Below are 25,097 nucleotides of genomic sequence, written 5' to 3'. Positions count from 1 at the left end.
GTTGGATACCTGCCACTCTGCTGAGCTCTACGGTTCCTCCCAACAGCCTCTGCAGCAAAATGGCATCCTATGGTGTGGGAGAAACTACAGTTCTCAGTAAAGGGGGAGCAGGTATCCAGCACTCATACTGTCAAATAGTGAAGATTATTCAGGCAGGCCTCCGCAAACAAAGCAATGAAATGTGTTCTATTACAAGGGCTGCCTTATTTTTTTTTCTTTTTAGGTGTGACAGGGCACTGCAAGCTGTTTTCTGCATATTTCAATTATAGGCGTTGATTTACTGAAAGAGTATAGAGGCTTTTAATTTATAAAAGTGATTTTTAACCTTATAAAGTGAAAATTAACTTGTCTAAGTGAAATCAACCCCACAGTGTATATTTCTAGAACTAATATTTATTTTCAAAAGCTGCACAATTGATATCACATTCACGTTGAATTGTGTTTATAGAGATTCAGCTTTGTCCTTTGCATATATACTTTCTTCATAAAGATACAATTTGTTCTGATAAATTGTATTTTTAGCCATTACCCTGATTCTGCACAAATAATGAGCATGTGAACCATGCCAATAAGAATCCATCCATATGTTAAGAGATGGCTACTGGAGAATAGGGGAAAATAGGTATTATTTGGTTGTTCATGCAAACGAGGTCAGGCAATTAAAACAAACCATGCAGAAATAAAGATTTGTTTGATGTTGTGTGTATAGACAAGCTGAACAGACATGGATAACACGATACATACAGTAAAGTGAGATGAATTGGCTAGCTTTCTGTTTGCAGAAGAGAACTTTCACAATAATTACCCTGACTTCCTCTCAGTGTGAAATGTCAATACTAAGCTGATCACTGAATCACACCTTCTCTCTTTACATGCTGTGGACAGGCCTTGTTTGTGTAAGAAACAAGATACCTGCTAGGCAAGAGCACCCTGGTCATAAAAGACAGATGGTGCTGAAGATATATTCATTTTTCTCATTACTCTTTTTCTTAAAGCACAACTTCATTTTAGAGAATTAGTGTTCACAATAAACCAGAACTAAAAAAAAAGCAGGGCATTTTAATCCAGGGGCTGTTACAATTACTAAATATAACCAAACAATGCTTTATTATATATGTTGAATATACATTCCATGCTTTCCAGTGTTAGATACCCTCACAAACTTGAGTATATGTGCTCCTCTGCTGCATCGTGCACACTGATTGATCAGCTTAAAAGGAACAGCAGGGAAGAAGGTTTCCATCTGTATTACTTTTCCCATATCTCCCAACTTTACCTGATTTTGAGGGACTGTCCCTGATTTGGAACAAAGTCCCCCTGTCCCTCTTTCCTCTTCATTTGTCCCTCAGATAATACACGCTATAGTTTATTTCAAAATAAAACCTGCTTTGTGTCTCCCTCTTATGTTACCGCCTAACCAAGCTGCTTACATACTTCCCAGCCACTGAAAAATATTAATAGTTTCTGTCTATCCCATAATACACTTCATTGCACAATAAAACTTGCCTTGTGTCTTTCTATATGCGCCGATGCTAGTTTTTTCTACCAAACACTTACCTGAAGCCTAGTTTTTGAATATTTTGGTAATAAATGAGGATGAAAGGGTGCTTGGGGAATATGGGATTGTGATTACGAATTTTTTTTTTCTTTTACATTTTACTAAACTTTTAAGACAATGCATATTAAAAAACCTTTGTGTCAATGACAACTTTGTGAGAAGTTGAGGCCTTTAGCTATTTTTTTAAAAAATACTTTCCAATAGTTTTTAGATTTTTTTGTTGCTGCTTCTCCAATCCATCCAGGTCAATTATCACTTGATAAAAAAAAGTCAGTTGTCGCAGCCAAAACTACCTAAAGAGCCTTTTTTTCAAGTTGAAATAAAGCAGATTGGGGTGCTACTGTATTTAAACCAAGCTAGAAGCTATAAACACATCCAAAATATGTAATGCTATGTAATGCTAAAGCATTGATGTGAACATTGCTGATCGCTTCTTGGCCTTTTGGCTAAGATCAAGTGTAGTTTCTGCCTTGTTCTGGTCATTAGGTAACGACTGGTGCCAGTCCCTCTTGGCCTTGGGGTGTTTCCTTCGGGTGCATCCCATGCTGCTATGGGGGGGGGCGCCACTGGAAGTGTGCGAGAGTGATCGCCTTTCCCTACCATCCATGAGTTGGCTGTGGGATTGGTGGGCGTAGGTATGGTGGGGCCGCCTAGCGCACCAAACACTTTGAGGCTGGTCGTGGCAGAGCCTAGACGGAGCGAGATTGGATTGCACTTCATTCAGAAGCAGTTGATTGACTTTTTTGGAATGCCGAGAGAAGCCATTTTTTGCATGCAGTGTTTTCCTACCACTGGAATGTATGACGTTACTTTCTGGAAAAAGGAAGATCTGCAGACATGTATGCTACGGAAGGGCGAGAAAGAGGGTGACGAGATGCTGGAAGGGATCACATTCCTGTCGAGTGAGACAAAAGTGCGGGTCTCCATCACTGTGCATATGTACAATCCTTTTGTACAGAATGGGGAAATCGCTGCCTTTTTATTCAGATACTGCGAGTCAGTTTCAGCAGGCGTGAAGCTGACGAATGTGCTAGGTACCTTTAACGGGCAGCGTAAATTTTGGGTGACCTTTAGGGTGGATCAGGAGGGCATATTTGGCATCAGGCACCCCCCTCAGTCCTTCTCCATTGGGAGGAACCGTGGCTATCTGTGGTACCCCGGCCAGCCCCTCTTCTTCAGGCAGTGCTTTGCGTTCGGACACACCAAAGACCAGTGCGAGGCCGGGTTAACATGCCGCAATTGCTTTAAGCAGGGTCACGGAGCCGGTCAGTGTCCGGAGAAGAAGAGCTGCCACATCTGCGGTAGTAGGATGCACCTTGCAAGACAATGTCCGAAGGTTAACATTGCGACTGAGCCCACTCCAGTAGCTTTGGCGGGAAAAGCTGTGGAGGCTGAGGCGGTTGGGGGCAAGCAGGTGTTGTCCTACACGGATGTGGCCAGACTGGGTTCCGTTCCAGGTACCGCGGTGAACTCCGTAGAGCAGGCCGTAGTGCTGCCCGAGGAAGTGGTGGTGCGGGCTGATGTCTGCCCACCTATGGAGGGTGAGCCAGGTCCCTCCCCTGTTGACACCGTGAGGGAGGGGGCCTCTACTGTACCAGAGGAGAGTGTCCCTGGGCACCTCCTGGCCTAGGGGGAGTCGGAGGGGAGCCGTGAGGAATCGGAGGGCTCAGAGGAGGAGGAGGAGATGGAGGTGGGGCAGCTCTCCCTAAAAAGAAAGATGGCTGAGTCCTCCCAGGTCATAGGCTCCTTCCCGGACTCTCCAGACCCCGAAGCATCGGATGTGGTGATTGACTCAGACTCCTCGCAGGCACTATCTTATGTGAGCACTGGTCAGGTGTCCGAGCTGCAGGAGGTGATAGGGTACTGCAGGGTACCAAGGGGGAAGGCAAAGAAAAAAACAGAGGGGGTGAGCCTTGGGTCAGGGGTAGGACCGAGGACTAGGGCCAGGGATAAAAGTGGAAAAAAGAAAAATCATGACAGGAATGTGATCCCTTCTTAATTTTTTATGCTCTTATGGGTATCTTCCCTCAATTGCAGAGGTATTGGGACGGCATGTAGGTGGGCAGCTGTTTTTAAAATCTTGGCTGGATATGCTGACGATACCTTTTGTTTGCAGGACTGCAACATGAGGGAGGAACCACATACTGCAAGATGGACCCAGGGGGATGCGGTGTGCTCTTTGGGTCAGAGCAGGAATAGTGGCATGGGAGTGCTTATTAAAAATAATAAAATAAAGATTTTAAGGAAGGTAGAGGTGGAGGTGGGACGATGTTTATTTGTTACTTTGGAGTATGGGGGTATTTGTTTTAAGTTATTTTGTGTGTATGCACCTGTGGATAAAAAGGGGAGATTGGATCTGTTTGAGAAGATGAAGTTTTTTTTTGGGGGGGGGGGGACCTATTATTGCGTTGGGGGATTTTAATTGTATTTTGCGTAGTGGGGATAGGTGTGGGGGTTGAGGTGGTGGTGGGGAGGTTGATAAGTCTGGGAAGGAGTTGGGTGAGATTTTGCGGTTGTTTGGGTTAAGGGATGTGGGTGAAGGTGGTGGTTTTTCTTATTTTAGTGATAGGGGTACTGTGCAATCTAGGATTGATTTTTGTTTTCTTTCAAAAAATTTACAGTCAGAATCTTTTACCGTCCAACGGGAGCCTTTCTCAGACCATGGTCGGATCGAGTGTATTGTGAGTATGGAATCGGAGGTAATGTATGGTAAAGGTGTGTGGAAGTTGAATGTGGAATTGTTGGAAGATGAGGGTGTGAAAAGAGAGTATGTTGAGTTTTTTGGGAAACTTAAAAGGAGGAGGAATGTTTTTTAAGTGTGATTGAGTGGTGGGAGTGAAAGGTCAGACTAAGAGGTTTTTTGTAAGGAAAGGTTGTGAGATTGCGAAAAAGGAACGTGAGGCGTATGATTGGTGGTTGAAGAGATTGGAATATTTGGAAGAACTAAGGGAATGGGGAGAGAATGTGGGGTGTGAATTAGTGGAAGCAAGAGGAAAATTGAGAGTTTTTATGGAGCGGAAGGGGAGAGAGATTATTTCACAAGCTAGGATGGTAGTGAAGGAGAAGGATGAGAAATGTACGTGTTTTTTCTTTAAAAAGGTGTATGGTGGGAAGGTGGATTTGTCAAGTGTGTTGGATGAGAATGGACAGGTGGTGAGTGGGAAGGAGAGGTTGGGAGGGGAAATCTGGAAGTTTTATTTCCGATTTATATATGGAAAAGAAGAGGGATGAGAGGGTTGAGAAGGAAGTGTTGGAGCAGGTGGAGATGTGTCTGGATATGGAGGATACGAGTATGTTAGGGGAGAAAGTGAGCAGAGGTGAAGTTGGTGAATGTCTTGGGAGTATGAAGAAAGGTAAGATGCCTGGGAGTGATGGTTTGCCAGTTGAGTTTTATTGTATGTTTTGGGAGGTGATTGGTGATTACGTGTATGAGATGGTGATGATAGTTTTGGAAGAGGGGAGGATGCCTGAATCTATGTTGAAAAGCGTGATTGTTTTATTATATAAAAAAGGTGACAAGCGAGAGTTGAAAAACTGGAGGCCTATATCATTGTTGAATGAAGATTATAAGGTGGTGGCAAAGGTGATGGCAAATAGGTTACGTGCAGTGGTGGAGAAATTGATGGGAGAGGAGCAAGCGTGTGCGGTGCCTGGGAGGTCTATTGCAGAAAGTTTGGTGAGCTTGAGGGATGTGTTATGGTTTTGTAAGGAGAGGAAACAGGAAGTGGCAGTGTTGGCTGTGGATTTTGAAAAAGTGTATGACAGAGTGTCGCATGATTTCATGTTTAAAGTATTGAGGAGGATGGGGTTACCTGAGGTTTTGATTGGGTGGATTAAGTGTTTGTATAGAGGTATGGTAAGTAAGGTGTTGGTGAATGGGTGGATGACGAGTGATATAAGCATTAGGTCGGGAGTGAGACAGGGTTGCCCGTTATCGCCCGTGTTGTTTATTTGTGTGATTGAACCCTTGTTGAGGATGTTGATGAAAGATAAGTGTGTGAGAGGGGTGGAGGTGCCAGGGAGTGGTGGCAGGGTTTTGAAAGTAATAGGATATATGGATGACGTTACAGTGATTTGTAGAGATATGGCAGGGCTAAGAAGGGTGAAGTTGTTGACTGAGATTTTTTGTATGGTGAGTGGTTTTTGTGTGAATATGGGGAAAAGTGAGTGTAAATTGTTTGGTGTATGGAGGGGGATTGAACAATGTGGTTGGAAGTTTTGTGAAGGAGGAGTGAGGATTTTAGGTGTCAAGTTTGATTCTGATTTGTATTGGAGAGAGAGTTGGCAGGATGCGTTATTGAAAGTGAAAAAGAAAGTTGATTTTTGGTCTTTAAGGACTTTGTCGTTGGAAGGGAAGGTGTTGATTGTGAAGGCTGTCGTGATTCCGATTTTGTTATTTTTATATTATGTGTTTCCAGCTCCAGATGGAGTGATGAAACAAATTGTGAGAGTGTGTTTTTCCTTTTTTTGGTCGTCTAAAGATGGAGAAGTTGAAAAGAGAGAAAGTAATGAAAGGAGTAATGAATGGCGGGAAAGGTATGGTGAGTATTGAGAAATTTCTGGTGGTGAAGTATGTAAGTACGTGTGGGAGATTAAGTGAGAAAGAGAATGTTGCAGGGTGTATGGTAAAATATGCGTGTGGGAGTGTGTTACGGAAATATAAGTTGTGTGAAGTCGATTTGAGGAAACCTGTATGTTTTGTTGTGCCTTGGTTTTATGTGAGGATTGAAAGGTGTATGAGGAGGTATGGGTTGCAAGATGTGACACGAGATAAATGGTGTGAGAGTAAGAAGGTTATGCAGATACTGAAAGAAAGGGAGGAGATGGAAGGAATAGGTGGTTTAAGAGTAGCCGAATGTAAGAAAGTCTGGAAGAATGTGTGCTGTAAAGGAGTGGATAATAGACAGAAGGATATTGCATGGATGGGGTGCATGGGTGTTTGCCTACAAGAGAGTTTCAGAGAAGGAGAAGGTTTGTGGACAGTGAGGTGTGTCCAAGACTGGGGTGTGGGGGGATTGAGAGGGTGGTACATGTGTATTGGGAGTGTCGCTATGCGAAGAAAATATGGAAAAGGATGGAGAAGATGGTTGAGGGATTGACTGGTGTGAATAGTGTAATGTATGAGATGGTGTTATATGGTTTGTGTGATCTGGGGAGGAATGAGGAGAGGTTGTTATGGATTGTTGTGAATTGTATTAAAGAGTGTTTGTGGGATGTTCGGAATATTTAGATTTTTAGGCAGGAAGTGGTTAAAGTGAAAGAATGCGTGGCCATGTTCCGAAGAAAGATTTATAATTATGCATATTACGATTATAAGAAGTTAGGAGAGAAGGATGCAAGGAAGTTATGGAAATTGGAGGAGTCGAAACAATGGTGTATATAATGTAAATATTTGAATTATGTTACTGATGTTTATTCCTGAACGATTAACCTTTTTATTTTTGTTTCTCAGGGTGAGTACAGATGGTGATAAAGGGACAGTGTGGAGAAAGTGTATAGGAGTGGTTTTTGTTTGTGTAGGGATAGGGTGGAGGGATAGTATATAATAGGGATAGTTTGTCTTTTTTTCACTAATAAGGGGTGGGAATTGGTTGTTTTGTTAATGTTCTTGTTATTTTTATTGTTGTTTTGAAATATTCTTGATATACTTATTGTTGTGAAATGTCCTTATTATCTTTATTGTTGTTATGTACTTTTGGGTTTTTGTGGTGGGTTTTAGGGAGGGATGTGGGAGGGTTATGTAAATATTGTAAATACGTGTTTAAAAATGTACTTCCCAAAAATATATTTTGTACAATGTTATCTAGTTTTATTGTTTAAACATATTCTTTTGGATTTATGTTATCTATGTATTTTACTTGCGAAATTTTAAATAAAAGAATTAAAAAAATTGATGTGAACATTGCACTGTTCCACAATCTACATTTTAAAGGCATCTCACAAGCATTTAGAAGATTCGTGTTTTTTTTTTTTTATATTGCCCTCAAAGTCCCATTAAAATGATCCTATCTCTGCTGTACAATATATATAAAAAAAAAAAAAGCTTTGGTAAATGTTCTCCATGACAGTATGCAGCTCCCAATGCCCTTTTTGAAAAAAAGCTGCCTATTAGACTTGAAAACGGACAGAATTTAGTATTGAGATTCACCCCCATAGACTTTAATATGGTTCACTGATTTCAACAAACCCACACAAATTTAACATAGGCAGATTCACCCATCCTTATTCATTAAGAGACGCTGGCCAGCCTCAACATGTATTGCAATATATGTGAACCAAGAATCTATATATATATATATATATATATATATATATATATATATATGTGTGTGTAATTCATAATATTTAGTGTCAACATGTGGCCACACCCTTTTAGCGCCTTGTATGTTATATGTAAGCATTGTGAAAATGAGAACAGACATATTATTATTTTTATTGCATAGTTCAGGTGAGTGATCTGAGTCTATATCTCTCCCCCAACTGTGTCTGTCTGCCCCATATTGGCACAATGGGGGTGATTTACTGAAACTGGTGGACCCAGAATCTGATGCAGCTGTGTATAGTAACCAATTAGCTTCTAGGCTTTATTTGCAAAACTTAATTGAACAAGCTGAAGTTAGAAGCTGATTGGCTACTATGCATGTCTAAATCAGATCATGTGTGCACCAGTTTTAGTAAATCTCCCCCTATATGTCCATTAACTTCAGCTGCCTACATCTGTGGATCTTCTGATCATTTTTATATGCATTTTGTTACTGACAGTGATCTTTGCTAGTGCATTTTGTCATTATAAGCTTAATATGAGTCACATAATTTATGATGGCTTTTTCAGCAATTTAAGCGGTTGCTGTGAACAACATTGTTATTAATCTTGATATTACCTGAATACCATCATTTTAGTTATGAACCTGCTCTACAATGCTTTAGAATTCCTCCAAAAAATGCTTGTATAGAACCCAAATACAGCAAAGCAAGGCCTCTTGACCTCTGTGAACTGGTGACGACAATAGACTGCAATCCCCACAGTGGCATACATACATTAGTTATCACTAGTCATTTAATCATAAGCATTCAATTCAGGCAACATAACCATCTCAACAAAAAAATAATCTATTAACTTAAAGTTTGGAAATGTCAATTTTAAAACGAACAGAATAACTTGTGAGGCAGCATCATTATTGGCTGTCTTATCTGGAAATGTCAGTACTCACTTGAGATAAATGAAGATGGGAATGAAACCATTAAGTCAAGCTGCTCCAGGCATTCTATTTATTAATAATGTCCCACTGTGGAAATGTTCTATCCAAGTGTATCTTGGAACCAAGAGACTGAAATATTTTACAAATTTAGATAAAAAAAATATGTTTTCTTGTTTAAATAATTTCTCCAGCTGTTAGGGAAGTATCGCCTTATTGGTTCATTAACATGTCCTAAATGATTTACCGTAGCTAATGACACACTTGAGTGCTACAGCTCCTATCCTGGACTTCCCTACAGATTTTAAAGGAGTTGTAAACCCTCAAGGTTTTTCACCTTAATGCATTCTATGCATTAAGGTGAAAAACCTTCTGTACTTCAGCTGCCCCCCAGAGCCCCCCCCCCCTTCTTACCTGAACCCAATCATTCCAGTGATGACCACGAGCCTAACAGCTCCAGCCACTGTCTCAGGTCCTCATTGGATAGATTGATAGCAGCAGGAGCCATCGGCTCCTGCTGCTGTCAATCAAATCCAGTGACACGGGAGCCGGGGCGAGGCCGAGTGTCAATGGATGCAGCAGCAGGACTCCCGAGCGTGCCCGCACGGGTGCCCCCATGGAAAGCAGCTATCCGTGGGGGCACCCGATGAAATGGAGGAGCCAGGAGCGCTGCCAGGACACCCCAGAAAAGGAGGATCGGGGCCGCTCTGTGCAAAACCCTTGCACAGAGCAGGTAAGTATAACATGTTTGTCATTTTACAGAAAAAAACGAACCTTTACAATCACTTTAATGAAACCTTAAATGAAAAAGTTCTCTTCTTAACCTGCTGTGAACAATTAAAAAAAATGACTGAACATGAAAAGGTCATATGGATGACAATAAATACCTGAAAGTTAATGGCAAAGTGAGCAAAACCAGAACAAAAAACAGACTGTTTTTGGTTGCTCCTGTGATCCCCTGTCCCGACTCCCTGTTGCAGTTAAATATTTGCTTAGTACAGCAACTTTACTGTAACTTCTGAAAGGTTCCAGGTTTCTTACTAGGAATTGTATGTTAAATATTTAATGGTCTATTTTCTGTTTTTTTTTGGAGAGTTTAGCTACAAGTAACAAAAAGTACTTAAAGGAATGAAAGCATGAGCAACTGGTCACCTTCAGAAACCAATCAGTGTCCCCATTGCATTTATTGACAAAACCTGTTTGGCTGCTATGGATAACTGCTATTGTTTCCTTTTAGATTCTGCACATTAATCCCACAGTCAATCCAGATTCTCATCCAGGATTGCAGGGGTCTAGGGGATCTGCTCCTGGCAAGCCAATAGCTCAGCTGCAATATTTTCTTATTTTGCTTTTTTATTTGAATAAACATTAAGACAGACATGTAGGTGGGGCACAGTGTGGTGCCGCGGCAATAACTCCCACAGCCCGTTGAAATAGATAAATTAGTTTGCAGTAAGGCAGCAACAGTTCACAATAATGCGGAGGGAAAGCTACCCAGCTGGGCACACTCTCAGTTTCCAATTGTGTGAAGACATAGGTTCAAGCCAAACTGACAGCGTCTGTTGAGAGGGGACAGAGCACGAGCACAAGTCACATGCCAAAGTCGGATCATGCAAGACGGCGATCCGATTTTGATCCGACTTCAGTGATAGTCAATGGGCTGAAGTAGGATCAAAGTCGGACCAAAGTAGTACAGGGAGCATTTTCAAAGTCTGACCAACTTGTGTTGGACAAAGTTAGGAAGGCTCCCATAGGGAAACATTGATTTTCACACATCATGTGACATGAGCTCCCAATGTCGGAGAGTTTGTCGCACACTTGTGTGAACCCGGCCTAAAGCATGCCAAACCCAGTGGCCAGAGTCTTAAATAGACTCTGCCACACTTAAGATGGCCACCAGAGTTACATGGACAGACAGCATCAAATGAGATCGCTGCCCCAGTGACTCAGAAAACCATAGTGGAACTCAATTCCTCATTACTTCCTCTCCCCCTGCATTGCTGCTGCGTACTGTATGTTGTTTTGTACATTTATAAAAGGTTATATCCATTAGTCCATAAATCCAAAAAGTTCTTAGGCCTATTCATGTTTAAAGTGAACCTTTCGATTTCCCAACCATGTAATCATGGTGTAAGCACAGTTCATGATTCACTTCCTTCCTCAAAATATACAGCCTAAGCAGACTAAATAAGACTAATATTTATATACAATTTTGACTTTTTCATTAAGACTAATAGCACTCCTCTCTATCTCTAACCACTCCCACTGGTTTCTGTTTTATACAGAAAGTCTTGTTGTTGTCTTAGCCTGCTCTAAACCAAGGGGGAAATAACTGGGTAGTAGAGGACAGATGGGAGAGTTGTTGTTTACTGATTATTCACTGATTATTCACTGGCAAAGGAAAGAATTGCTTTAAGAAGGAGGTAGCATAAAAACAAATGGATACTTACAGCAATCAACTGGTATGAGTTGTTCATCATGGCTATCAACATGTTGAGTAAGACAACCAGGGAAATGACATTGTATGTTCCAAACATGGTGGCTCCAACAAATTCTGTGAACTCATGACGTGCTTTCACATTGGTAACATACAAGTTTAGGAGACCAAACACTGACCAGAACAGGGACTGAAGGGTCTCAAAAAGGCTGTAATACAGAAAGAAATGTGCATTAATAAGTACAGTATCTCTATCATCCATTAACTAACAGATGTCTTTAAAACATATAATGTATATAGTACTCATTGGCAAAGGAAACAGAAGCCTTGACTCTTTAGCAATCAGCAGAAGCAAGTGCACCATTGGCATTTGCACATATGGAGCTACATAAAACACACAACAGCAAATTACTCAAGTAACCCAAAGTTTAATTGGATATTTAATTTTTGTGATCACACTCTGTCTGGAAATCATTAACATGATTGGTAAAAATATAATAAATAGATTCATGGATATTCATATAAAACAGGAAAATTGAGAGAATTAATTAGTGCATTTTTCCTTCTACATTTTAGGTATGACTCTTCCTTTCCATGTAAATTGGATCTTTGATTAGGGATGAGGTCAAGGTTCATTCTGAACAGAAGTTCAGATCAAACTTTGGCTATTCTGGCATTAGTCTTAGCCTGTAGACTTTTGGCCTGTTTGATGGGTGCCAAACATCATAAATAGCAGTGGTCATCAACCCTGTTCTCAGGGCCCACTAACATGCCAGGTTTGCAAGATAACAGGTGATATCATTTGCTGCTCAGTGATTGCAGTATTCTAGTCTGCATCTCCCCAAGGTAATACGTAAAACCTGGCCTGTTAGTGGGCCCTGAGGACAGGGTTGATGACCACTGATATATAGTAGCAGTATTTCTAAAATACTCAAAATGAAAGCTTCATAGCTGTCAATGACATTACTTACCAATTATGGTCACATAACATTGACCAAACATTATTGTTGCCATTTTTAGTCAATGACATCACATGGGAGAACACGCCCCTTTGTTTACATTCAGCAACAAGGCCTCAGGAAATTAGGCGCGAGACAATGTTGTGAGGATGTGATTTAATGCGTCCTTTAGTTGGTGGGATTTTTTCTTTTGCCGGGCCTCGTCAATTGTGATTGACGTGGATCTGCCTCACTGGATATGATTGATGGTGGATTTACATCATTGGACATTTTTTTAATAGGGAACTTGTGTAAGTGTCTTTATTTACTGTTTACCTTTTGTGTGTAAATGAGAAAGGGTTCTCAGAACCTCCATGCTTATCCAAATAGAAGGAAGAGTGGATATCTGGGAGCCCCCTTATTGTTAAATGGGGCTTCTAGATTTGTATAAAACCCTCTGACCACAGACCACCACAACCACCGGGCCAGGGTTGTGGGGAAGAGGTTCTTGTCCTCATCAAAAACCCTTTTGGCTACCTTTTATATAAGGAGAAAATTGACAATTGACATTTCATTCTTGGCTTCTTTTTTTTTTTAAAAACACAAAGACCCTTTCAAAGGAAAGGAGGAATGAGCATGTGCCTTCCCTTCTGAACCAAAGCAGGCCACATGCCCTAACATGGGGTATACCTGGCCAGTAAAAGCCACTCTTGGCAAAGCACCATGCCCCTATGTTGATGAGGATAAGGGCCTTTTCTCCACAAACCTAGCTTGTGGTTGTGGGGACTTGCAGGCAAATGGGCTAATAAACCCCTCATTAATATTTAAGAACCCAACAACCTGAAGCACAGGCCTTATTCAGATGATACCACTAGCCGATTGACATCTTCCTGAGCTGGTATCAGATACAGTATGTTAGGGAATGGGGGGCATAGTGGTGACGACATTGCTATAATATGGCCAGTAGCCATATTTAGGCAGTGATGTCACGACAATCCCCGCCCCTTTGCTTAAGTAGGCTAGGGAATCCCAGCTACACAAGGCAATGTAACATCATCGGTTCCTAGGCATGCGGAACCTTAGAAACCAATGACAGTGGGAAGCTGACATTTAAAGTAGAAATACCGCTTCTCTGTCTCTATCTGATGCTTGGTTTCCACCAAACAGGGGGCCAAGCAGGCAATTTTTTTCCAAATGACAGAACAGCCAAAGTTTGGACTGAACCTAGGTTCAGACTGGATTGCCGGCTCTTCCCTACCTGGTACCAGAGTTACAAAGTTATTATAATGGGTTAGTGTGTACTCAGTACAAAATTTTAACTTGTTATTATATTTAACAATGAGTGTCAGTATAAGTTTAGGTGTAATATATTCATTAAACCCAATTGAAATAGCTTTTAAATCTTGCATTTTACTGATGCAGAAGGGTCCAACACACAATTAGGCAATGTGTAACCATTTACTACTGATCCTGTTTAAGACGAGTGTCTGACCTTTATATAGGGCTATATAAACAATGGTTTTGCAACTATTCCTGAGTAAAACATACATGTCTGATCATAACTGTATGTTTTAAAAGGATACTAAAATCTTGGGTTTTTTTTTCATTAAAAATAACAAACATGTCTATACTTACCTGCTCTGTGCAGTGGTTTTGCACAGAGCAGCCCAGATCCTCCTCTTCTTGGGTCCCTCTTTGGTGCTCCTGGCCCCTCCCTCCTGTTGAGTGACCCCACAGCAAACAGCTTGTTATGCGGCACCCGAGTTGAGCCACAGCTCTCTGTGTGCATTCAGACACAGAACCGCAGCCTGGCTCATCCTCCTTTCTCACCTCATTGGCTCATTGCCTTTGATTGACAGCAGTGGGAGCCAATGTGTTGCAGTCTCAGCCAGTGAGGAGGGGAGTCCTGGACAGCCGAGTCTCTCATGCAACATCGCTTAATGCATAGAACGACCTTCTGCCTTTACAACCACTTTAATAATATGTAGAGTTTTTTTTTATTTTACTTACAATGGATATAAAAAAAAGTCTACACACCCTTGTTCCAGGTTTTTGAAAAAAAATCAGACCAAGATAAATTACTTCTGAATTTTGTTCACCTTTAATGTGACATATAATCTCCGATTTTAATTAAAAACAAACTGAAACCTTTAAAGGGGTAAAATAAAAATAAAATGCTTACAAAAATGTGCTTTCAGAAATATGCACACACTTGAACTAATACTTTGTTGAAGCACCTTTTGGTTTTATGACAGCATTCAGTCTCGACAACATGCCTTGGGAATCTTGGGCCACTCCTACTTGCAAAAGTGCTCCAAATCTGTCAGATTGAGCAGGTATTTCCTGTGCACAGCCCTCTTCAGATCACCCCACAGATTTTCAATTGGATTCAGGTCTGGGCTCTGGCTGGGCCATTCCAAAACTTCTTCTGGTGAAGCCATTCTTTTATTGATTTGGAGGTAGGCTGTGGGCTATTGTCATGCCGAAAGGTGAAATTCCTCTTCATCTTCAGCTTTTTAATAGAGGCCTGAAGGTTTTGTACCAACATTGACTGATATTTGAAAAAATGGTGCAGCGCTTAGCTAAGTAAAAATTCATATTCATCCATTAAAAGTTCATAAGAAATCAAAATGATGATCCTGGAGTGTATACTGGTAGGTAGAGATAGCTGTCACCAACACCTGATCATACTGACTCTTACCCTAAAATAAAGATGTATGCACAGTAGGTAACCCGATAATAATCCCAGCGATCCTCAGCTGCAAGGGGATTCATTCATCCAAAGCAGAGTATGATCGGGTGTTGGTGACAGCTATCTCTATCTACCAGTATACACTCCAGGATCATCATTTTGATTTCGTTTGATCTATATGAATTTTTACTTAGCTAAGTGCTGCACCATGTTTAGCAATCACTTTTATTGTATCCAGCGATATCGTGCTATCTGCTACATGTTTGATTTTAAGTTCAAGCGCAATAGATTTGTATTTTTAATTGACTTATATTTGTAGCTGTTTATAAGTCCCTCCACCTTTGCTTAAGGCCAGCTTCCATCTGAAGAAACATATCCCCAAAGCATAATGCTCTCACCACCATGCTTCCATACCTTTTGGAATTATGGCCAAATAGTTCAATCTTGATCTCATCAGACTGTAAAATATTTCGCTACGTGCTTTTGCAGACTTGTTGCAGGTTTTTGCAAAATGTAGGCTTTCGTCTTGCCCCCTACCCCACAGCCCAGATACATTATATAAAGAATATGGGAGATTATTGCCACATATAGTACACAACCAGTACTTGCCAGAAATTCATGCAGCTCCTTTAATGTTGCTGTAGGACTCTTAGCACTTTTCTTCTTGTTTTTCTCATCAATTTTTGGGGAACTTCCAGTTCTTGGTAATGTCACTGTTGTGCCATATTTTCTCCACTTGTTGACGACCATCTTGGGTGTGTTTCACGGTATATCTAACGCCTTCAAATTTTTTTTGTACCCTTCTCCTGATTAATACCTGACTAATACCTTCTAACAATGAGATCCCTTTGATGCTTTGTAAGCAGTATGAGACTGTGTCTTTTGTAGAAAGGGGTAGCTGAGTAAATATTGGTAAAATCCTACTAGAAAAGCTGAACTGAATTGTATAAATTATAGGTCACATTAATGGTCGGTTCGCACCTAAATCGACTGCGTTCATTTGAGATTCCTGTGCATTCCTCTGTGGTGAGATTTTGCAGCCCCTTGGCCCTGAATTGTATCAGAATGCAGTAAAACTAGTGCATGCATTACTTTTCATAAACACATCGCACTAAATCATATGGTATTATGGTAGCATGTGATTTGGTGAACACAAACGCACTGCAGTACAGTTGGAGACACAGCCCGTGGGACCACAGAGCCCAGCCATCCTCACAAGCGTTTGTGACTTCTGTTATGGGAGTCCTGGATATCTGTGAGGGGGAACACAGAGGGGAGCACAGATTGCACAGATTACTTTTTCAGCACTTGGCACTTTATATTGCACAATTGACAACAAAGCTGCACTGGAAAGATTTGAAACTGATGAACTTTCATAGACTTTGAACTCTTATGGATTGAATTATTATGGTTATGGATTATTTTAATTTATACAAATTGATTTATATGAATTGATTGCACCGTGATAATGATTTTTTAGTTAGCATCACGGGTTAGCGCTCCTAATTTTGATTTCACATTTAAAGGCACACGCAATTTTGAGAGCAGCAACCTAATTAATTTAATTAATCAATTTAATCCATTATTTAAAATAATTTCACATTTTATACATTTCGCTCATCCATTAGCGCAGGAGCTTATGTACACACCTATACACTCATTTATTCACAAACACACTGCGTTTGTGATCTGTGTTTGATGTACCATAAACAATGTATTGGCACCCGCAGCAGATTGCATAGATGTTTTCAGCGTAGTGCAGAAAACGTGCAGAGAACATGCCTTTCCCACAACATGTTCCAGGCTGAACGGTCCTAAAGTTGGAAAAATTCTCAAGTGATTTATATTGGTCTGCTTTTTTCACATCTTCAAAACCTGGCATTTTTACAGGGGTGTGTATACACAGAATTCTATTTAACCACTTCAGCCCCGGAAGGATTTACCCCCTTCCTGACCAGAGCATTTTTTTCCATACGGCACTGTGTTGCTTTAACTGACAATTGCACGATCATGCGATGTTGCACCAAGACAAAATTGATGTCTTTTTTCCCACAAATGAACTTTCTTTTGGTGGTATTTGATCACCTCTGCGTTTTGTATTTTTTGCGCTATAAACAAAAAAAGAGCGACAATTTTGAAAAAAAGCAATATTTTTTACTTTTTGCTATAATAAATATCCCCAAAAAATATATAAAAAAACTAATGTATTCCTCAGTTTAGGCCGATATGTATTCTTCTACATATTTTTGTTCAAAAAAATTGCAATAAGCGTATATTGATTGGTTTGCACAAAAGTTATAGCATCTACAAAATAGGGGATAGATTTATTATTTTTTTTATTATTTTTTTTTTTTATTAGTAATGGCGGCGATCTGCGATTTTTATCGTGACTGTGACATTGCGGCAGACCGATCGGGCACTTTTGACACTATTTTGGGACCAGTGACATTTATACAGCAATCAGTGCTATGAAAATGCACTGATTAGTGTGTAAATTACACTGGCAGGGAAGGGGTTAAACACTAGGGGGCGATCAAGGGGTTGAATGTGCTCCATCAGTGTGTTCTAACTGTAGGGGGGATGGGCTCACTGGAACATGACAGAGATCACTGCTCCCGATGAGAGGGAGAAGTAGATCCCTGTCATGTTGCTAGGCAGAACAGGGAAATGCCTTGTTTACATTCTGCCTCTCCGTGTCACGATCGCGGGCCACTGGCAGACATCGAGTCCGCGGGACCCACGGGCACGTTCACATGGCGTGCACCCACTAGCCTGCGATTTAAAGGGGATGTACAGGTACGCCCATTTGCGCAGCCGTGCCATTGTGCCGACATATATCATCGTACTCCAAAGACATGCTGGTAGGTTAATTGGATCCTGTCTAAATTGTCCCTAGTATATGAATGTGAGTTAGGGACCTTAGATTGTAAGCTCCTTGAGGGTAGGGACTGGTGTACAATGTATATGTAAAGTGCTGCGTAAATTGACAGTGCCATATAAGTACCTGAAATAAAATAAATAAATAAATCGTGTGCTGGACGGCAAGCGGTTAAAGAGGTTCTAAAGCTGTTTTTTTATTAAAATAACAAACATGTTATACTTACGTGCTCTGTGCAATGATTTTACACAGAGCAGCCCCAATCCTCTTCTTCTGGGGTCCCCCCTATTCGTCGGGTGTCCCCACAGAAAGCCACTTTCCATGGGGGCATTCATGTGTGTTGCTTTTGAGTTTTCCCTTAGACTTGTTTAAAAAAAAAAGAATCTGCTCAGACTTGAAAACAGACATCAAGTTTGTTTAAGGGGATACTACTCAAAGAAATGCCTTGGTAACAATTACACAGGCTGTCCTCAAACAAAGGGAACTTAGATACCATTGATGCATTTCAGTTGTCAGTTGGATCAGTCTATTGTTCTGTAACTACGATAAACAAGTTTTTAACTTGGGAAAACAATAGCTTGGCTTTATGCCAACCTATGGCATGTATGCAGTGGCGTACCTAAGGGGGGGAGGGGGGGTGGTGGTCCGACATTGGGGGGGTGTCAGGCTGGCTATCAAAGCCAGGACAAGGCCGTGGGGGGTGCAGGAGGTGCTCTGTAGCTGTGCCGGCTCTCTGGGTTCGTGCGAGTTGGCAGCTTCTGTTGTTTAGTGTAATTGAGCTCACATCAGGCTCTATAATGCCACCTCTGGCTGCTTCATGTATGTGTGCACCTTGTGTGTGCTGCCAGTAATTTCACAGGGACACGTGGAATCAAGACCTGGGACAAGGAAGACCACCTTACAAGTGGGGCTGTGCGTACAAGGGAGGAGGCTGTTTGTGTACGGGGGGGGGCAGAGCTGTGTGTGTGTTTACAGATGTGTGTGAGGGGGGCAGCTGAGTGTGTACAGGTGGGGGGGCAGCTGAGTGTCTACAGGTGTGAGAGGGGAAGCTGAGTGTCTACAGGTGTGAGGATGCTGAGTGCGTACAGGTATGAAGGGGGCTGAGTGCGTACAGGTGTGAAGGGGGCTGAGTGCGTACAGGTATGAAGGGGGCTGAGTGCGTACAGGTATGAAGGGGGCTGAGTGCGTACAGGTATAAGGAGGGCTGAGTGCGTACAGGTATGAAGGGGGCTGAGTGCGTACAGGTATGAGGGGGGCTGAGTGCATACAGGTATGAAGGGAGCTGAGTGCGTACAGGTATGAAGGGGCTGAGTGTGTACAGGCATGATCAGTGAAGGGGGGGTGGTGCCAGATGCTCTAGGTACGCCCCTGCATGTATGATACCATAGTGCCATCTAAAATTGAATAGGAGAAGGTTTCTCCCATTGAAAGGAAGTTTTGAGAAAGGGGCCACACCCATGTGGGGATGGTAACCTTTGCAAATAAAAGGTCATCAGGCATAAGCTGACAAGAGGACTCTATAATGACGTAACACCAAGGAAGGTCTGTGCCAGCCAGAAGAAACTATCCCTGAAGATGCTTTTGTCTGATCTCTAGCATTGGGATCATCGTTGCCTATGAAGATCATGAACCCACTCTAACCTGAGTTAAGTAAGTTTTCAGTGTATTTCTACTCTCTACAGACCATAGGCTGCTTATTTGCTAGTCATGTTGCTTGTTATAGGTATATCTGTCAGTCTTTTATTGTATTCCTATAATTGTAATAATTTTGTATTTAAAGAATTTTTGTTTAGTAAAAGCACATTAATACACTGCAAAGGTCTGAGCTTCCTTGCTTATAACACAAAGTAACCTTAATAGACGAAAGCAAAAACACAGCTCATGCTCGCTTCTGAGACCCGCTGCTGTGTCCACCGACACAGACAGCGGGACTTGGCCTTGCAGCACACTCCCATGTCACAGTATTTGATTGAGAGCAGTAGGAACCAGTGGCTCCTGCTGCTATCACTCTGTCAAATGAGGAGAGAGACAGTGGCTGGAGCTGCTGTGCTCGTGCACATCGCTGGATCAGATGGGATCGGGCTCAGGTAAGAAAAAGGGGGGTGGTGTTTGGGAGGAAGCTGCAGCACAGAATGTTTTTTCACTTTAATGCATAGAATGCGTTAAGGTGAAAAACCTTAAGGCTTTAGAACCACTTAAATAATTACTCTTTATTGGAATGCTGTACAATATAGTCTGTTCAACATAATTTTTTAAAATGCGCTTATGTTTGTTCAAGTCTTTGTATAGGAAGTAGGTAAAAAAAATGTATGTAAATATAAATCATGTTAGGTGTAAATTCAGATAATATAGTGAACTACTGTGATTTATATGACATTACATTATAGCCTGAGTCATAAACAAGCTGTCTTGGACACATTTACTACTGAGCAGTGAGGAACTTAGTAAAAGTGTGAGCTCAGCATCCTTCTGCTTGTCACTGTTGAGTGGCCTGCCATTTTGTCTTAGACATCTCTGCAGCAGCATTGCAAGAGGTTGATATTTTGTGTCATGCGTCTGCTCACTTTGCTATGAACAGTTTGTGACAGTGCAGATTTGGAAACAGAGTTCGCTTGTCAGCACAGATGCCTTCTCGTTGGAAACTGCAAGCTAAAGTGACAAAGGTCTGCAGAGACATCCAAAGTCATGTTATTTCATAGCTGCTAAAAAGCAAAGGACAATGTTTGGCAGAAATTGTCCTATGTCTGTACAAGCTGAATGAGCACTGTTTAACCCCTCCTATTTAGTGTGAAAGGTCTTCTTATGCTAGCAATAATTTCTGCTGTAAAAAATGTGAACAAATGAGGTAGCAGAGCCAAAGCATTGAGGGCTCTTTGCTCATGAACTGAGGACAATAAATATACTAAAGAAAGTACATTTCTTTTATACTAGCTTTTGAGTAAAAGGTCAGTGTCTACTATAATCAGGGTTACACCACATATTGTACATGCAGTATACTTGTACTGTATGTTTATATAGTACATAATATAATAAGAGTCATAGTATGATCTTTAATCTTATTTTTAGACTGTCTTCAGAGAGAATCTAATGTCTGCTAATGGGGAAACTGTTCCCAAAGTTTATATATGTAGTGGTTTAACATAATCCTTTTTTTATTTAAAATCATTTAAAAGGTATTATCTTTTTCTAGTAAGTTCCCTATGTAATACCACACCATGATGCTTTTAATTCTTTATTTGAGCCATCAAATGATGCTTTAATCTCCTCTTATTGTTTTCTGGGCTCCCTCTTTACTTCTTTAATGTAAATCATGTACTTTACAAAGCTCAATAGCTCAAGCTGAAGTTTACACACACAAATGATTTATTGCACAGATTCATAAAAAACGGTGGCTTAGTTCAAAGGTTCATCTCATTACTTATTTCAAGGGCTTTCGTTCTGCTTTCTCTGTAGATAACGCATAGTGCTTTAAAAATCCTGTTATTATTATTATTATATTATTATTCAGGATTTGTATAGTGCTTACTTAGTGACAAGTTTGCATAGCACTTTACATTATACAGCGAGACAGTACAGTTAACGTAAAAATTCAATACAAAAGGGTTATGAGGGCCCTGCTTCTGGGTGTTTACATTCTAATAGGGTGGGACAAGTAGAACAAAAGGCAATAACTGTGAGACTGCATTCACACCTGAGCATTGTCATGGTTATGCAATATAGTTTGCCTGTCAGCTTACCTGTCTCCATGTGTTCATCTCTAAAGACCAGCTGACCCTCACCTGACTGCTTTTATAAACTCTCCTCTTGCATGGCTCCACCCCAGCTCCTATCAGGGAACCCTATATTAACCTGTGCACTGCAAGCCAGCAGTGCTGATCAACCATTGTGTGTTAGCTTTTGTGTGTACTCGCTGTGTTTCCTACGTCTGATTCCAGTTACCGACCTTGGCCTGTTCTCAACTATCCCTGTCTGCTTGTGACCCTGACCTTTGGTGTGTTATGTTTATCCTTGTCTACTAGTCGCCCCGACATTTGGCTTATCCCTTACTTTCCTTGTTGTTCCAGCCTCCTGCCTCCTACCTCTTCTCCTGTAGTCTACCGTGAGCTGTGAGACCCTGGGGGCCGCGACCTGGAGCCAGACTGCAGCGCAGTCCATCCTCACCACTAAAGGCTCTGGTGAACACCTGCTGGCTCTTAGACTCCGCACCCTGGGGAATCTATGCTCTAGCTCCCAGTGGGAACTGTGTCAGTGTTCCAGTAGACCTGCTTCCTGAACCTCCCAGGGTTCAATCCGCAGCAGTCAGTCCTAGGGTCCACTACTTTAGCGGTGCATTCCTGACTTCCACGGAGTGCATCTGTCACCTGGTCTCAGGTGACCTGACAAGCATTTCGTTTTCAGGCAGAAAGTCGTGCATTTTTGCTGTGATTTTGCTTGCTTATTTTGCTGCGATTTTGCACAAGTCAAAAGGTCACCAATGTAAAAAGCAGAGATACGCCTGCAATCTGCCCAAAAAGAAGCTCATGTACTTTTTTGAGCTTCAGGCTTTTTGCCTCAGGCTACAAAACGCTCAGATGTAAACAGGGGCCATTTAAATGAATGGAATTTTGCTTGTTGGTCGTTTTTTGGGCGTTTTTTCGGGCGTTTTACAAACTGAAAATGATAGACTGAAGCCTTGTTGAGATAAGCCTATGAGGAGGGAGTTGCTTGACGGTTTCATTGGTTAAAAAGCGGCATATTTTAGAAGTGTTAGAGGTGAAATCTACAGGATTTGGACAGTGATTCAATTTGGGACTACACCTAGCACCCTGGAATTAGGGGAAAGACTGACAGTTGTATTATTGATCTTGATGGAAAAGTCAGAGGAGGGGGCATGGGCAGGGGGGATATTCTGAAACTAACTTTAGAAAGATTGAGTTTGAGGAAGTGGTGTGACATCTATACTGATATGTCAGTTAATAAGCTAGTAATGCAAAAGGGGACTAAAAGGGTGAGGTGAGGAATATTGAGATATATTTGTAAGTCATCAGCATAGAGATGGTATTGTAAGTCATGGAAGTTTATCAAGTGACCAAGAGAGTTATTGTAGATGTAGAAGAGAAGTGGTCCAAGCACAGAGGCTTGGAGGACCCCTACAGAACGTGGAAGTGAAGAAGAGAAGACAGAGTTGTAGGCAACACTGAAGGAATGCTGTGATAGGTAGGGAGGGCCCCACCCCATGTTATTTTACTGTCATGCAACTCCTTCCTAAAGTGGACTTTCACCCCCTTCTTTCACTTTCTATAATACTATCTCATCACCTTCCCTTCTTTTTCAGAATTGCAAATGCATTTATAATTGTAAGTACCTTTTTTTATTTAGCTGACCCATTACTTCCTGGTTTCTCATTTAGGTGAAAATGTTGTTGCCATGATGCTTGCAGCCTCCTGTGATACTCTCGCATGTCACACATTCCATCGGGCTTTCGGGGCCGCCTATCACACATTGCACATACGTGATGATGGTTCATCACAGTTGCAAGAACCTAAAAGAGACAGCTGGCTCAAAGAAGATGGTTGCACAGGACCTGCCGCATGGCAGCAGACTGTGGATTTACAACAAACAATATGAGAATCGCTGGGCATGTGAATATGTAAAGTAAGGGGGAACAGAAAAAAATTAAGGGTGCAAAGAACCCCTCTTTACAACAAGCTTCAGTGTATAGAGCACACATCTCTATAACAAAACTGACAACAGAGAAGGCATCTGGGATTCTTCCAGATGGACATTCTGTTTTCATCATTGGCTGTTGGGAAACTTCTCAATTACTATACATTATTCACATTGCTCCGTGAGGGCTGTACAAACTTTAACGGTCCCCACTATGCTCTAGCAGAGATGTCCAAATTGTGTTCATTGTCATAGTGGTGTCTTTATAACAACTGCTTTGTATCACATGTGCTTACAGGTCCCTAACAGCAACTAACAAAATTTGAAGACTTCCAATATAACAGAGTGGATATTTCAAAAGCCAGCATAGGCATAACTGAACAAAACATGAAGCTATTACTGTTCACGGACTTGTTTTGCTGTCACTGTAATAAGAAATATATCAGAAAACTTTAATTACATTTTATGTATAACAACAGCGCCATACTTGTGCTCCAGCAGGCCAGGTAAGAAAGATGTCATCGCACACTGCAGTGATTTGATCACGCATCACAGTGATTTGAGATTGTGGACATGTTTCTTGTTTTATATGTGTAAAAATAACTGTTGTTCAGGCTAAAAACTCTGCAAGCATAATAATAATATTCCAATCCCCCAAGCTCCCTAACATAGGTGCAATAGATGCAGCATGTTGACTCTGATGAGGCATCAAAGCCTGCAATATAGCTGTGACTATGGCTGTCCTGCTCTTGCAAGCCACTGAGATGAAGCTACATCTATTAGGCTCCATTCACACTAGCGCGTTTTTTGATGCATTTTGCATTTTGCAGAAATGCACGGGAATTTTTTAACATGTTTTCCTATGGAACATGTTCACATCAATGCCTTTTTGTTTCTCTGCATTTTTGGAAAGGGTCGGGGACTTTTTTTCATGCAAAAAGCAGCGTTTTGCATGTAATGGATTTCAATGGACAAGCATCAAAAACGCAAGTGCACCGTTTTTGCAGCGTTTTTGCAGCGTTTTTGATGCGTTTTTGATGCGTTTTTGTCGTTTTTTGTTTTTTTTTTAATTTTTTTTAATTTTTTTTTTTAGACTGTAAAAAAAAACTGTAAAAAAAAAAAAACACAAAACGCAAATCGCGGCAAAAACGCCGCAAAAACGCCGCAAAAACGCTGCTCAAAAACGTGGCAAGCATGAAAAAAAACCCTCCAAAAACGCTCAAAAGCAACATGCATAGGTGTGAATCGAGCCTAAAGGTGGACAACTAGTTAACTGGTCAAATAAGTCAAAAGCAGACACCATCAGGAGCTGTGACAAATCATTTTATATCTGCTCCGGGGTCAGAGGAGGACTGGGATGATGGTACCCCAAAACTTTACACTTCTTATCAGAGAGGAAAGCTGACTCATTGCTTTGTACCGGGCACACGTCTTATTGGCACATCACTATAGACAACCTTACTGGCCAATAGGAAAGTGCAGGAGATGATATGGGCGACCAAATCTCAACACTGATAGGAAATGTGGAAATTTGCACAAGAGGCCCATGAGCAAATATGTGAGGGCATGTGCAGATGCCTCAGGCTACCCAGTTTTGATGTCTGGGGCCAGCTAATACATTGTGCTCGCTGATATTTATAAGTTAAACTCCAAAGCTACATAGAAGTTCAACAGATTTTGTATGGATGGTTAGCCAGGAAACCAATCATTTTGGTGATCCTTTTCAATCTTCTAGTATGGGATAGGAAGTAA

The 25,097-nt window shown here is 41.3% G+C and overlaps 1 protein-coding gene across 1 annotated transcript in view; it reads right to left on the bottom strand.

Annotated features, from left to right (window-relative positions):
- TRPC5 (transient receptor potential cation channel subfamily C member 5) overlaps positions 1-25,097 on the bottom strand; it is a 618,377-nt gene that overhangs the window by 112,110 nt on the left and 481,170 nt on the right. The window contains exon 7 of the mRNA XM_073599347.1: positions 11,205-11,400. Coding sequence (XP_073455448.1) covers positions 11,205-11,400 — 196 coding nt within the window. The remainder of the gene's footprint in view (positions 1-11,204; positions 11,401-25,097) is intronic.

Source organism: Aquarana catesbeiana, linkage group LG09 (assembly GCF_042186555.1).
Source record: "Aquarana catesbeiana isolate 2022-GZ linkage group LG09, ASM4218655v1, whole genome shotgun sequence".
Taxonomy (NCBI): Eukaryota; Metazoa; Chordata; class Amphibia; order Anura; family Ranidae; genus Aquarana; species Aquarana catesbeiana.
The sequence above is the reverse complement of the archived record's forward strand: the minus strand, read 5'-3'. Positions and strand labels throughout refer to the sequence as shown.